General features: G+C 44.4%; 1 protein-coding gene across 1 annotated transcript in view; it reads left to right on the top strand.

Annotated features, from left to right (window-relative positions):
* LOC138570256 (zinc finger protein 84-like) overlaps positions 1 to 15,997 on the top strand; it is an 86,436-nt gene extending 70,439 nt beyond the window's left edge. Inside the window, exon 2 of the mRNA XM_069649014.1 lies at positions 4,456 to 15,997. Within this exon, the coding sequence (XP_069505115.1) occupies positions 5,212 to 6,654 (1,443 nt within the window). The 5' untranslated portion in view covers positions 4,456 to 5,211 and the 3' untranslated portion in view covers positions 6,655 to 15,997. The remainder of the gene's footprint in view (positions 1 to 4,455) is intronic.
* The last annotated feature ends 451 nt before the right edge of the window (positions 15,998 to 16,448 follow it).

Below are 16,448 nucleotides of genomic sequence, written 5' to 3'. Positions count from 1 at the left end.
GCGTCTTAACAGCCTAATCATTAGGCCTCAAGCAACTCAATCAACATTACTCCCCTCGTACGTGATCAATCTTCCCAGGCCTCACTGCTCTCCCGTCTGGATGTCCTCAGCGTGTGTGAACCGGGCCTCTTTCTGCTCCCTCAGCCAGGGCCTCTTTGCTTGGCCCCCATGGATCTGGTCTCCTGCCAACTGCTCTCGGGCTGCTCTCCCCTAAGCTCGATCTGCATCTATCAGGCTGGTCTCTCGAACTGCTCTGAATTCCAATCGGTCTGCATCCCGATCTGCGAACCTGATTATAGTGTGCAATGACGCACATGCATTTCTATGGTAACATGTCAAAGCTCATAGCTAAGCATTCTCTAAATCAAGCAAGCGCCAAGAAGTCTGCGTACGTATACAAATGTCTAAGTCCACTGTGACATCTAAGGAAACAAGATGGAATGGCAAGCGTATCGTGTCTTATGCTCAATGCAGGAAGCATAAGGCCTTCTACTGCAAGCTGTACAAAGCACTTCTCTTCAGATGACTCCCACCCTCCTTCTGTCTGCACACAAACCCAAGGTCTGATAAGCCAGCCCGACTCATTCGCTTCTACTAGGGCAAAGGTGACCTAATCTGTTTCCATTCTTCGAACTACAGTGTACCATAAACAACTCTCCGCGGAACAAACAGCTTTAAGTGTGTCGTTCAGAGAGCCATTTTCATTATTCTAGTGCCTAGCTCTCATCATATCTCTTCAAGCACTACATAAATGGCACAATGTACATTTCTACGTGCATGCAAATGTGTGTCTCCAATGCAAACATGGCAACATCATACTAAGCAAAACCCTTCATATGACGGGGCCTATTTCTCTAGCAAATGCATGGCAAAGTGTGGCTTTCAATGTGGATGAATGGATAACTAATGTGTCACTAATATAAACGAATGATGGATGAATGAATTACTAATGATAACTCATAATAGGCAAGAATAATATCTGGCTTTACAGATGGTGTAGTGGTCCGGATTTAATTTGAAGGGCATTTATTAAGCATACCATTCGCCCAAAGGCATCTTGGCGCTCCTAGCAGGACAAGGGGCAAAGGTACTACAAAAGCAGAGTTTTCAAGGCCTTACAGAGAAGCCATGTGGTTAGCTGTAGATCCCAAAGGACGTGGGAGAGAGTTTGAAAGGCACACAGCTACTACAGGAAAGGAACGACCCCCAATGCAGCTATATTTCAGTGTGGAAAAGGAGAAAAGATAGGGAGTCGGCAGAACACAGAGCTCTCCCCGGGGCATAAGGCCGAAATTTGGCCTATAAATATTCGGATCCTTGCTTGTAGAAAGCACAGTGAACCAAGCACAGGGCTTCGAAAAGGGCACGCTTGGCCACTGGGAGCCAATGCAGCTTGAGAAGAATGGGAGAACAGCAGGGGTGGAGGTGTCCTACTTGCGGCAGAGGTTCTGAAGATTCTGGAGGAGCTGTATCACGTAGGCAGGTTGGGCAAGAAGAGAGTTACAGTAGTCAATTGAAGAGGAAATGAAAGAGGAGAACACTGGGGCGTGAAGGTGGGTTGGGTTGTAAGGAAGAACCCAGCGGAGGAGCTTCAGCTGAAAGTACCCCAGTGACAGACTGACCTGACCTGGGGTTCCATAAAAAGGGGAAGTGTGTTTGGTGAGTTGACAGGAGGTGTGTTGTTGTGCATTATGGTGGGATTGTGAGATGTACGTATGAGTGTGTGGGTGTATGTGTTGAGTAGGTGGTTGTGGGTGGGTGTAGGGGAGTGTTGGGATGTGGTAGAATGAGCGTGTGTATCTAAAAGTATGCTATCATTTTTATTTATTGGGAATTTATAATGCACCTATACAGCAAAAGGTGTTTCAAGTCGCAACAAGACAAAAAGGGGGGGTGAAAAAACAAAACAGTCCTACTAAGCCTTGTGGCATTCGGATTGTGCAAGTGCAGTAACAAGTGTGCGAGGGAGAGCGGAGGGAGCCTGAAGGGAAAGTGCAGGTTGAGAGTGTCAGGGGAGACCAAGTGCAGGGGTAGACTGGTAGAGGAGGGCCTGGTGCCCTGTAAGAATCAGAAGGAACCAGGAAGCCAGTCAAAAAGAGGCAGAAATGGAGATTAGCAGGGTGAGGGGAGAGGGAAGGAGGACGAGAAAAGGAGGGTCTTGAGAAGCTTCTGGAACTTAAGCAGGTCCGGCTCAATTCTGAGAGGGGTAAGGAAGGCCATTCCAGAGAGCGGAGAGGGATCTAGGAGAGAGAGTTGTTGGGTTGTGTGGTATGTTTTGTGTGTGGTTATAATGAGATCTGTAGGTGGAGGGGTGTTGGCCAGAATTTTAATGCATTATTGGGCAAGGAAGGGTGTTGTGGGGTGATGTGATTTTATTTATTTATTTTTATTTTTTGTATTTTAGTTGCATTCCATTCATTATACATTTTTTAGCAATTGCAACCAGTGGCCAGACCGAAAGAAGCAGTGTCAGCATTATTCAGTGCCATCCACCTAGTACCAGGCTGCCCAATGTATTGATTTTTTTATTTATTTATTTAATATTTATATTGCGCCGGTAGCTCGCAAGCCTCGGGGCGCAGAAACATGGACACAAAGACGGACAAACAGTGACAGACAGAATAAGACAGGACAAGCCATGTAAACTTACTCAGGAGCTAGAAATGGCCTGCAGATATTAGTTGATTTGAAGATATGGGTTTTCACCAGTTTACGGAAACAAATGTAGTTAGTTTCTAGTCTAATATGGTTCGGAAGACTGTTCCAAAGACCAGCTGCGAGAGTGGGGAAGGATCTGCCTAGGCCACTTTTGAGTTTGTGAGGGGCCACTGAGATTTTACCCAGGTGGGACGATCTCAGTGTTCTACTGGGAAAATATGGTTGAATCCTGGTTTTTAGGTAGGCCGGGGCTTTTCCGAAAATGCATCTGTGTACAATGGTAAAGGTCTTGAAATTAACCATACCTTCAATTTTCAGCCAGTGAAGCTCCCTTCTGGAGTCGCTGATGTGTTCTGATCTAGTTTTGTGCTTGATGATTCTTACCGCATTATTCTGGACAACTTGGTAGCTTTGCAGCTCTGGCTATGGTAGCGCAGTTGTCGTCTGAGATGTATGGCCTAATAGATTTTATTAGTCTGAGATGATGGGCACAGTTTTTTTTGATTTACTGTACTTGAGCATCAGCCCCAAGGGATGCTTCTAGCATCATACCCTGGGTTTTGACCTTACTCAGGACCGGAATGGATATGTCTTTAATGTGGAAGGATGTGTAGGACGAGGGTAGTTTAGCTCTCGCAGAAGACGAGCCAAATACCATGAGCTCTGTTTTCTTTCCGTTGAGGCACATCCAATTGGAGTCCATCCATTGCTCCACGTTGTAAATCATGGTAAGTTGCTCACTGTCTTTCTGATAGTTGCCACTTAGCCCAAACACCAGCTGCGTGTCGTCAGCGTAGTTTGTAAAAAAGGTGTTGATATGATCTAGAACAAGGCATAGGTATCTGGGGTAAAGGTGGAATAACAATGGAGACATGCTGGCCCCTTGAGGGACTCCACAGAGGTACCAGCAGTTCTAATAACTGAGGTCTGATGAGCTGTACCAGCAACCCAAGCAATGGAATTAATTTACCCAAATATATCAAGATGTTACAATGTCAAAGTTATAAAAAAAAAGGTAATGATTAATAACAAGGCTAGAAGAAATATGAAATGAGGGAATGATAAAAAGGGAAATTAAAAGATTCTTGTAAGATAACTAAAATAAAATGCAATGTTTGTATACATTTGTTTGGGTGTCAGCAAACTCATGTACACATGAGTAAGTGAGTTCTATAGCTTGGCGTCTGGCAATATGCATGCTACTTGTCGGATATTTCCTGTCTTCCATAAGATTCACAAGACTGTGTAATGTTGAGGGATAAGATGCTGAATAACAGGTGATGATGAGTCCCTCTGTGGGTGGTGGAGATAGTCCAAGATCCATTCATTGGTGTGAATGGTATTCATGGAAGCAGCGGACTACTGAGGAGCCATACAAAGTTTTTTGGTGGGTGTTTGGGAGAAGTATTGTGTATGTTTGGTGTGGTTACATCGGGTTTGTGTTTGGATGGCGTCTTCTTGTGGATGCACAGGAATACAATGTTACTTTGGCCCCACTGATGGGATGATTGAGTTATTGATATTTCAGGGTTAATTCCATATTACAGTTTCACAGAGTAGCTCTAATCCTAGTGTATCCTGCAGAAGACCCCATTTTAATAATCCTCTTCATTTCACATTTCCCTCAAGCCCACTGTGTGTGATGCCCTGGAGCCACGCATAGAAAATAAACTCAAATTCTGATTCATGCAACCTTTCTGCTAGTGCTACCATGTTACGCTGAATTAGCACATGTATGTCATTTCAATGTCCTATTTTACGTAAAAAAAAAACATCTCTCTCTCTTTAATTTTACAGGTGACTAAAGCTTGGATGGTAATATGGGTCCCGAGCAACCAACACAATAAAACATTTTCCATGAAAAACACGAACCTGTCATGAAAGATCAGAGCATTACACCATATCTCGAGGTTTGTGGCGATCAAGAACTGGCAATGGAGAACAGTTCACCTTATGAATGGGGTTTCTGTTAACTGAGGTTTTATGAGAAATGTGTAGATCAACTGGTGGCTCAATGGCAGCACCAATTATTAGAAGGAATGAACCAACAGTTGTACCCAATATTTGCAAGACAATGTGCAAGCAAGAAAACTGACATTTATGCATTGCCCGACAACAAGACTCTCCATTGTAAATTCAATCTGATCGTACATTGGAGTAAATCCCCAAAGTTTGCCATCTGTTGTCTTCATTTAATACATGCAAAAGCCTGTCAAAATCCTTCTTAAGGTAAGAACTGTAAGAAAAGCTTCAGTCATTAAAACAGCCTGCCCTCTATGGGAAAAGCGACGCTGAGATTCATCAAGAAATGTGTGCAGTAAAACCTAGGTTTCCTCTGTGACAACATTTGACCTCCCGAAAGAAGTGGCTCTGGGCACACTGCAACATAATTAAGGATATATTGAGCCTTTCATAATGAGCATGATCTAATGATTCAGGGGCACATGTGGCTGCTATTTTGCTAGATATTATCCATCCAAATAAACATTATCAGTGCTGTTTGACAGAAAGGCTTCAGCACGAAAATTATTTAAACTGCATGAAATTCACAACATGGAACAAAGTACTTATCATTGCCCCGAATTTCAGACAAGCTTAAGTCTGAAACCCATTTTGACACAACATGGGAGACGCTTCATGGGGAAAAAAAACTATATGTGCCTAACATGTCAGAAAACCTTCAGGGATAAAACCTGTTTAACTATCCATGAAAGGGTACACACTGGGGAAAAACCCTATCATTGCTCGGAATGCCCAAAAAGCTTCGGTCAGAAAGCCCAGTTGAGGGTACATGAGAGATGGCACACAGGTGAAAAACCCTATCCGTGCACTGAATGTCAGAAAAGCTTCTGTTCTAAAAATTCTCTGAAAAACCACAAGATAACCCACACAGATAAAAAATCTCATCAGTGCCCAACATGTCAGAAAACCTTCAGGGATAAAAGCAGTTTAGCTCTCCATGACAGGAAACACACTGGGGAAAAACCATATCAGTGCCCAGAATGCCCAAAAAGCTTCAGACAGAAATGCCATTTAATGGGACATGAGAGATTGCACACAGGCGAAAAACCCTATCAATGCCCTGAATGTCGGAAAAGCTTCCGTCATAAATTCACTCTAAAAGTACATGAGAGAACACACAAAGGAGAAAAACCTCATCAGTGCATTGAATGTCCGAAAAGATTCTCTCACAAACTAAATCTGACCCTACATGAGAGAACCCACACAGGAGAAAAGCCATACTTGTGCACTGAATGCCAGAAAAGCTTCCGTCGTCAAAGTCATCTGACATTACATGAGAGAACCCACACAGGAGAAAAACCATATCCGTGCAATGAATGCCAGAAAACCTTCAGTAGTAAAAGCAATTTGAACGTGCATAATAGAGTCCACACAGGAGAAAAGCCATACCAGTGCACTGAATGCCAGAAAAGCTTCTCTGATAGATCCAGTCTGACCTTGCATGAGAGAACCCACACAGGTGAAAAACCTTATCAGTGTACAGAATGCAAGAAAAGATTCTGTCAAAAAAATGACCTGACACTGCATGAAAGAACCCACACAGGCGAAAAACCTCATCTCTGCTCTGAGTGTGACAAAACCTTCACTAATAAAGGTGATCTAACTAAACATGAAAGAACCCACACTGGAGAAAAACCTTATCAGTGCACTGAGTGCCAGAAAAGATTCACTCAAAAAAGTTGCCTAATTCTACATAAGAGAACCCACACTGGAGAAAAACCTTATCACTGCTCTGAATGTCAGAAAAGCTTCCGCCAACATGGTGCCCTAATTCAACATAATAGAACCCACACTGGAGAAAAACCTCATCAGTGCTCTGAGTGTCAGAAATGCTTCAGCAGCAAAGGTCATCTAATTGTACATCAGAGAATCCACACTGGAGAAAAACCTTATCAGTGTTCTGAATGTCTTAAAGACTTCACTGACAAAAGAGTTCTAGCCAAACATAAGGTAACCCACATATCAGGGCACTGAATGCAAGACATACTTCGGTTTAAAAAGCAATGTGACAAGCCTTAAGAAAAAATAAAAACACAAATGGGTAAATACCTTAGCGCATCAATTGTCCGATTAATCCTCGATAGAAAATGCTATTTATTTGACAAGAGAGAACCCACACAAGTAAGCCCTGATCAGTGCACATATTGTCAGAAAACCTTCAGTCTAAAACAAAAAACAGACTTGTCCAAAATGAGAGATCTAATGCTGGAGAATCACTGCAACAGAGTTTTAAGTGTTGGAAACGCAGTGTCAAAAGCAATATACCTTACCATAAGACCACCACAGGGGAGAAAAGCCTTATCTGTGAGTAATATATTCTACAAGCTACAGTGCGAAAAGAAAATGGAATACAACAAAAGGACATAGAGAAATTCCTTATATCAGAAAAGCTTCAGTCAAAAAAGACACCTAACTCACCATGAGAGAACCTGCAATAGAAAAATCCCTTATCAGTGCACTAAATACCAGAAATAATTAATCCAGAAAAGGCTCCTTAACTCATCATGGTGGAACCCACATTTGGGAAAACACTTAACGCACTAAATATCAGTAAAGCTTCAGTAAGAGAAGGCAAGCAGCACATCATGAGGGAACCCACAATGGAGAGAACCAATACCAGTGCACTAAATATCATAACGGCTTCAGCAAGAGAAGGCAAGCAACACATCATGAGAGAATCCACAATGGAGAGAAGCAATACCAGTGCACCAAATACCATAAAGGCTTCAGCATGAGAAGGCAACCAACACATCATGAGGGAATCCACAATGGAGAGAAGCAATACCAGTGCACCAAATACCATAAAGGCTTCAGCTAGAGAAGGCAAGCAACACATCATGAGAGAATCCACAATGGAGAGAAGCAATACCAGTGCACCAAATACCATAAAGGCTTCAGCATGAGAAGGCAAGCAACACATCATGAGAGAATCCACAATGGAGAGAAGCAATACCAGTGCACCAAATACCATAAAGGCTTCAGCATGAGAAGGCAACCAACACATCATGAGGGAATCCACAATGGAGAATCAATACCAGTGCACTAAATATCATAATGGCTTCAGCAAGAGAAGGCAAGCAATGCATCATGAGGGAATCCACAATGGAGAGAAGCAATACCAGTGCACCAAATACCATAAAGGCTTCAGTAAGAGAAGGCAACCAACACATCATGAGGGAATCCACAATGGAGAATCAATACCAGTGCACTAAATATCATAATGGCTTCAGCAAGAGAAGGCAAGCAATGCATCATGAGGGAATCCACAATGGAGAGAAGCAATACCAGTGCACCAAATACCATAAAGGCTTCAGCAAGAGAAGGCAAGCAACACATCATGAGAGAATCCACAATGGAGAGAAGCAATGCCAGTGCACTAAATATCATAAAGGCTTCAGTAAGAGAAGACAACCAACACATCATAAGGGAATCCACAATGGAGAATCAATACCAGTGCACTAAATATCATAATGGCTTCAGCAAGAGAAGGCAAGCAATGCATCATGAGGGAATCCACAATGGAGAGAAGCAATACCAGTGCACCAAATACCATAAAGGCTTCAGCAAGAGAAGGCAACCAACACATCATGAGGGAACCCACAATGGAGAGAAGCAATACCAGTGCACTAAATATCATAATGGCTTCAGCAAGAGAAGGCAAGCAATGCATCACAAGGGAATCCACAATGGAGAGAATCGATTCCAGTGCACTAAATATCATAAAGGCTTCAGTAAGAGAAGACCAGCAACGCATCTAGTTGTTTTGTCATTACATTCCGTGTGCTGGCAGAGTGGCGGCTGTATGCTTTAGGTGTGTCAGCTAGTTTTGCAGGATTGTGGGAAGTGTATCAGAAATATTGGTTATCTGTGTCCGCCTCAGTAGTGCAAAGAAAGTCTTGTCTTAACACATGATTTTGAGTTTTGCATTATTTTGTCTACAATCCATGGCACCAAGATCTTGAAATTGTTCTCACAAGTGCTTAAACTGGCTTCTAGTCTGAACTCGCTCTTTGTAAAGCCCGAGTGCATGAATATGATACATTTTTCAGAACTGTGTGGTTCATACAGACAAGTAAGAGCTGCCGTTTACTCACGTAAAATGATGTTGTGTGAACGTTTGCTGGTTCTTTTGCATGTGGATTTAGGTACAGAAGCTATTGTGAGGGTGCAGAAGTAAGGCTCTGACACAATGGTGGCTTGCTTTTAGGTAGAAACATATATTATACAAAAATGGTTGAAGAAAATGCCTCTCTGTCCCTAATACTAAGAGGGGTTACCCTGCCTCTTAGAAAACAAAGGAAATTGTCAGAATTTCCAAATAATAAAGTCTGTCACTGTCATGTCCCAAAAAGCCTACTCCTGTCCTGAACACTATTAACCTAAATTTCCAAGTCTCTTGGGGGATCATAAGTGGCAAAATTAAACAAATGTTCAAAACTGTAGGACTCCAAGGTTCTGGTTGAAGTCGTTTCGCTGAGATTCGTTCTTATAATGTTTCTCTCCCTTTGGGGCTCCCAGGCCTGTACTTGCTCAATCAAATGTAAAATTGGCAGTACGCAAGAATATGCTCCTTAAGCTTTTCATCACTCCTTTTGCCAAGCATAGAATTTGTTTGTACAATGTACTCTTCACTTAATTTAGGTGTAAGTCACAGACTCCCAGTATTCAGAATGGCTTGGTTTCTTCTTTGGCAAGAAATTGTCCTATCATGGGCTGTCCCTCTTTTGGGTGCGAGTGCCAGACTTGCAATATAAATGCTTGGTTCACTCTCCTGCCAAGTAGTTATCTTTGTATAAACTTCTTATTTGGCTGCAGGTCCCAAACTTGCAATATTCAAAACTAGCTTGATGTACACTCCTGCCAAGCCTTCAACCTTTCATGGACAGTCCATATTTGGGTGCAAGTCCCAGACTAGTAGCATTCACAGTTGCTTAGTTTACTCTCCTGCCAAGCAACAGTCCCAACGTGGACTATCTCTTTTTGGGTGCGTGTCCCAGAGTCGCAATATTCGGTTTGGCTTTGTTTCAGTTTCTTATATGGGTGCATGTCACACACTCTCACTTCATTCCCTGGGTCACAGACCCTCTTAATGCGACTTCTGCCATGTCCTCTTACTCCCCGGACCACCAGCACCACTCGTGTAACCCGCATACCTGTTTGCTTTCTTCCAGTAGGCACCAATGTTTCCTGAGCAGCTGCTCCGTCTTAGGAGTCTGCAGTCACATTCGGGGCTTCTTTGCGGTCAGCAGTGGCTCTCCTGATGTCTGCTTCTCCTCGACGGTGTATCGTCTCTCCTGGACGCTTCACCGGTGCTCTGGATGCCCAGAGGTTTCACACAGCAACAACTCGACCAGTCCTTGATTCTGGGACCTCGTTCTTGTTCTCCTCCTCTGCTCTCGGCTTGCCTCCTGCTGGCTCTCTCCCTTTCGCCGATGCACAGCTTAACGGTTTCCTCCTTGAAGAATCAATCTCCTGTTGCATTTTAGCTGTGGTATATTTAAACTGCTGCATCTAAAAAGCGAGTTGCTCTGGTCCAATCACATTAGTTGAAAAGCTAGAGTACTCAGTCGACTCTTGGTCATCTTCTTCCCAGTACATGCCATAGTCATATGTAACATACTTTGCATTTCCTAAGATTTGAATCTTGTCATGTATATTAGGTTGACTAATCTGACAATAACAGATAGTGGCCTTATCAAAATGAGGGAGGGTAGGATTGAACATTGGAGAAGGATATAGGTGTACTGACGCTGAGGCATACTGTGTTCTCTGAACATGGGCATCCCTAATCCCATAAGGGAGTTCCTCCCTCCAGGAATCCGATCCACACCATGGAGGTTCCAGTGGTGAAAGGCAGGTCATACCTAAGGTCCCTGGGGCTGGCAGGCCGAGTGGTGTCAGTGCCAGCAAAACGTTTGCTGGCAGGAGGCAGGGGCCAGGCGCGCACAGTCCCCGGAAGGTTGCCGGCAAGGCATGAATTGGCAAGAGGTGGGGGCCAAGGTACATGCGCCCAGGAGACCCTGCTGGCTGGGTGGTGCAAGCCTCAACAGGACAGAGCTGGTAACGGAAGGGGACCGAGTAAGGTGGTACCCGGGTCCTAAGAATAGTGCGGTGCAAGTCACCAAGGTGCCAACAGTTTGTGTGCCCTTGCGACAATGGTGATAGCCACACATGGCTGAGTAGTGTCAATATAGAAAAGGCCCAGGTACCGCACAAGCAGCGACTGCTGTAAAATGGCCATGTGATAGTGTTTTCTCATTGCATAGCAACAACTGCATTGTATCCGTGTCCTTCCATTGGTTGCTCATACCTACTTCCGCGGCGGATCACGACCGGAAGCCGAGAGCCGGCCACATCCATGAAGGCCAGCACATAAAGCCCAAATATCTGTCTGGACCTGTCCGGGCCTACACAGCGCCTAGGGCCACATACGCTAGCCAACAGCCGAACTCTTGACTCTTGACTGGTACCAAACTGCTCCTCCATGCCTCACAGCTGACATGATCCTCTCCCACGTATACAAACGTGCTCCACAGTTAGCCTTTATATGCCGTCTTTACCTACTAATGGGGACCTGCTGTATAGGTAGGCAGATGAGCGACATCGCACTATCTTGCCTCGCAATGCTAACCTGTTAACCTTACAGTCCGCCCCTGCACATTCTGCAATTGTGTGCTCAGAGCAACATGCTCTATTTACCTGTATATATTGCTTAATGCCTAAATCACACACAGACAGCACCGTACAGTCGTAGCCCTAACCACATGTGGCCTACTTAATAGGTCTGTCGCGCGTATGTGAGTTTGAACGTTCTGCTAGAATCACTGATCCGTGCTACCTTGTCGCACATGGATGCCCATATCCAATTGCTTAAATTGCATGCTCTGCTCAATTGCTTAAATTGTTTTATTTGTTTTGCTCAAATCGTCGCACCATGTGGCCTAGTTGCATGTTTTTGCCCATATCCAAGTGCTTAAATGTTATGCTCTGCTAGATCCAATTGCTTAAATTGGAGTCTCTGCTAGAATCACTGATCCGTGCTACCAAGTCACACGTGGATGTCCATATCCAATTGCTTAAATTGTATGCTCTGCTAGATCCAATTGCTTTGATTGTATTCTCTGCTAGAATCACTGATCTTTGCTACCTAGTCACACATGGATGCCCATATCCAATTGTTTTAATTGTATGCTCTGCTAGAATCACTGATCCGTGCCACCTAGTCGCACGTGGGTGCCCATATCCTATTGTTTAAAATTCAGTTCTGCCCGAATCGCTGCACAGTGTGGCCTAGTCGCACATGGAGGCCCATATTCAATTGCTTAAATTGTATGTTCTGCTAGAATCACTGATCCGTGCTACCTAGTCGCACGTGGATGCCCATATTCTTTTGCTTAAATTGTTCGTTCTGCTCGAATTGTTTGTTGCACTGTGTGGCCGAGTCGCACGTGGATGCCCATATTCAATTGCTTAAATTGCTTGCTCCGCTACAATATGTTGCTCCGTGTTACCTAATTGCACCCTGCTACCCATACGCCAAAGTTACCGGCTGCGTACCATGATAGAAATGATACTCCATGCTGCCTAGACGCTTGCTAATACCCACAACTCCAAGTTAGGTCGCGGTCACCCTATCACTATCGCCTAGCACCTCTTAAACAGATTGCCGCTTTGCTGCCCACGTCACCTCATTCCTAATTCTCACGCCAGATCCTATTCTCTGATCATACCTGACAAACTGTCAGTCATCCATTCCTCAGCGCCATAGCCTCGCTAGTCCACCTCCCATCTATATTATGCTTGCCTTCAGCAGCCCCAGTACTTCACTGTTTGCTATTTTGCTACTCGCATCTCTGTACCTTAGATACAGTGTCACAACAACAGAGTCCCCTCATATAGAGCAGCAACGCACAACGATGCAGACTCTACTCCCACCACCACCGGTAATCAAACCCACCAAATTCTTGCCTCCCCTCAAGTGCAATTTCCTTCCCACGAGCATCCAACCCACCAAATTCCTACCTGAACTGAAAAAGGCTATCAAATATCATACTTCTGCTGATGCCACTGGGTTAGGCTCTGAGTGCCCTCTAACCCCCACCCAATGGATCAAATGCTACGCCTATAAACCAGTGCCCAGCATACCTTGCTCCATCAAAGATAGAAACGCCAGGCTCGGCTCTAGACTAACTAGCTCCTAATCGTCTTAATCACCCTACATGTATTAACTCCACTCCCAAATCCAACCGCACCAAACCTAAAGGAGTTAGACAGAACAATTGCAGTCCCACTCCCTCCAACATCGATACACTGCTAATAACAGGTGCATTAATCAACACGAGATCCCTGGTAGCACATGCCATCGATATAGCTGACCTAATCATCGCAGAGAAACTTGATTTCCTAGCAATAACCAAATCGTGGCTACATGCAACAGCAAGACCCTCTCTCCTACTCACTGTTCCTGATAATTATACGATCTTGAGAGCAGATAGAGAAGGCTCCAGAGGCGGCAGCCTTGCCTTTATTGCTAAGACTACATTAGGATTTAGGGTATTCAGCCCGCTGTCTGTCTCCTCATGCGAACTTCTTACCGTCAAAGTACTGATCAATAACTCAAGTACCCTAACTGCTCATCTGATCTATGGACCGCCAGGCCCCATCGGTTCCTTTGAGGAAGATATCGGTACCATCATATCCTCCAACACTAAACCTACCTCGCAAATATTACTGTTAGGAGATTTCAACCTTGGTCTCAATGACCCCAATGACCAAGAAGCCTTGACATTGTCAAACTCGATCACGGAACTTGGCCTTACACTTAGAGACAATCAGCCCACCCATGACAAAGGTAGAACATTAGATTGGATCTCTGATCTTAACTGCAACATTTCAATTACTTCCATTGAACCATACACTTGGACAGATCACTATCTTCTGTCTTTTAATACAATAGCCAGCTCACAGACTCCCAGGCCTAACCTAATAGCTCCTCACTAGGAACAAGAGAAACATTACAGTGGATAAGTTACTTCCACTTGTGATTCCTGTCCTGAACCATTCTGCCTCCTCCGACCCAGCCACGCTATTAGATGTTTTTAATTCTACCATCATACAAGCGCTAGACACCATTACCCCACTCAAACTTCGCAAAGGAAAACCCAGAGCTCACCTCTCTCCTGGTTCACTCCACAACTAAAAGCCCTGAGGGCTGAAAAAAGAAAAATGGAAGGTCTTTATAAATACTTTGCGTCACAGGAGAACAAAATTAACTTGCTTAAAATCTCAACAAAATACAAAAATGAAATAATTCTCACCAAACGCGACACCTATAACGACAGAATCTACAAAGTTAGCTCCAGTGCCAAGGAACTTTTCACTATTCTAAGAGAAATGGAAGCCCCCATTGTCCCTGAAGACACATGCAGCAAGGATAAAACATGGTGCACAAACATTCAAAATGCACTGGCTAACAAAATTGTACTCCTCCAAAGCAAAATTGCGGATAAAAAACTGCACCTTCAGAACAATGACTTGCATATCAATCACCAGGATCTCAAATTCAAACCCCATCAAAGCTTCAAATTCTCCCAAGTTTCTTCTCTTGAAGTAGAAAACACCATTTCCTCCCTCAAACCATCAAAATGCCAGGGAGACATATGCCCGGCACAGATAATCAAAGAAGCAGCAAAAGACTTGGCGCCCTTTATCACAAAACTCATCAATGCTACATTCTCAACTTGTTGTGTCCTGACCAACCTAAAGGACGCATGGGTCTTGCCACTCATAAAAAAGCTGACTCTGGACCCTGCTATCCCCACAAACAACAGTCCCGTTCTTACTCAAGATAATTGACAAAGCAGCCTATCTCCAGATCCAAGCGTACCTGGAAACTAACCACCTCTTAGGGCTGCGCCAATCTGTCTTTTAGACCTCAACATGGGACCGAAACAGCCCTAATAGATCTAAAGATTCAGATTGACGAACTGAAAGACAACAGAAAATGTGCTCTCCTACTTCTGTTGGATCTATCAGCCACCTTCGATCTGGTAGACCATACAGTTCTTTGCAAACATCTGGCCACTGCGGCACACTTCTCCCAGGAAGCTATAGCTTGGCTCCAATCCTTCCTCAACAGTAGGACTATGCGAGCTTTCTCCCCTACGGCTTCAGCAGACCCTATTTGTATAACATGCTGAGTCCCTCAAGACTCTTGCGTCTCACCAACGATGTATAACCTCTTCACGAAACCACTTTTTGAAGATCTGCGTGTCATCTACACTAATTATGCGAATGACACTCCGATCCTCATACCACTCACTGGGGACTATGATACTGACTTGGCCATGGTCAACAAAATATATCTTATCATTCAGGCATGGATGACGCCCCATGGCTTATGCCTGAATGATGATAAGACGAAACTACTAATACTAGGAGCACCAGCTCATCTTCACAAACTCACTAACAAATACTCGTCTCTCAACATTGATGGCAATAACAACGACTCAGCTCTTAATCTAGGCAAGCAAGTTAATGCCACTGTCTCGGCCACAGCATTTACATGCAAATTGATTCAAGCCTGCAAACCTTTCCATTCTAGCGATATTTGTATAACATTAGCGAGAGCCCTGATCTTGTCAAAACTCGACTGCTGTAATGCCCTATACTTAGGAGCCAACAACTACGTCATCAACCAACTCCAAAACAATGCTCTTAGAACAGCACTAAGCACTTTCAGGAGACAACATATCAGAGACGAGGCGGAACAACAACTGGATGGCGATTAAGGATAGAATTCAGTTTAAAACAGTCTCTCTCACCCACAAATATCTTAACAACGCTGAACTGCAGTACCTAATGGAGAAATTTATCAGAAAATCATCTACACGCCCGACCAGGTCTGCAAATGCATTTTGCCTCGCAGTCCCGAGATTTATTCTAAAAAGAGCAGGGGGGAGCAGCTGCCCAGTTATGGCTTCCCAGCATTGGAAAGCCCGCCCCCCCCATCCTTAAGAACAGATCAGCCCTTCATCAGATTTCGGAAAAATACAAAACTCTGGCTATCGACAAAGGACCGATAACTTGCCACAAGGGTCTTCCTTACTTGCGCACTATTTAATGCTTATGTACCCTTAAATTGTATCATGCTGTACATTGTCCGCTGCATCATTCTGCTCATACTGTATGTTCTCTGCTGTATACTTGTGTACTTAATGTCTGTAACATTTCCTTGTAACTGCAAATTGAACTTACTTGCAATGTGCCCAGATACCCCCGGGTTCGGTACGCTATATAAATAAATAAACAAACAAACCGCAAGAACGTTTCTGAACTCCAGAAGTTGTGTGTCAAAGAGGTGCAGTAGCTTGCGTGTCGCTGCAAGGGTCAGGCACGGCCGCTGGAAATTAGGCAGTCCCACGGATCACTAACGAGGTCCATTGACACTGAAGGACTGATGGCGTTGCCACAGGAGGGTCCAGACACGTCATTCCGTGAGGCGTGTTCATTGCACGCTGGAGGCTGTTTGGTGGATGTCACAGTGTTCGGCAATGTGCCAGGAGAGGAGACGGGAGACATTCTGCCTATCCAGAAGAGCCGTTGGTGGAAGGGGTGGCCATGGGCGTCCTGCTCTTGGCGCGGCAAGGGTAGCCACGGTCCACCAGGGCAATCAGTGGTGCTAGTGTGGCTGAAGCGAGGACATCATGGTGAGGAGATGGGGAGCAGGCATGGTAAAAGTGCTCGAGTTGCTGGGAGTGACTTTGTAG

Source organism: Ambystoma mexicanum, chromosome 2q, assembly GCF_040938575.1.
Source record: "Ambystoma mexicanum isolate Mex_15411 chromosome 2q, UKY_AmexF1_1, whole genome shotgun sequence".
Taxonomy (NCBI): Eukaryota; Metazoa; Chordata; class Amphibia; order Caudata; family Ambystomatidae; genus Ambystoma; species Ambystoma mexicanum.
Note: the sequence above shows the minus strand (reverse complement) of the source record. Positions and strands in the feature narration are given on the sequence as shown.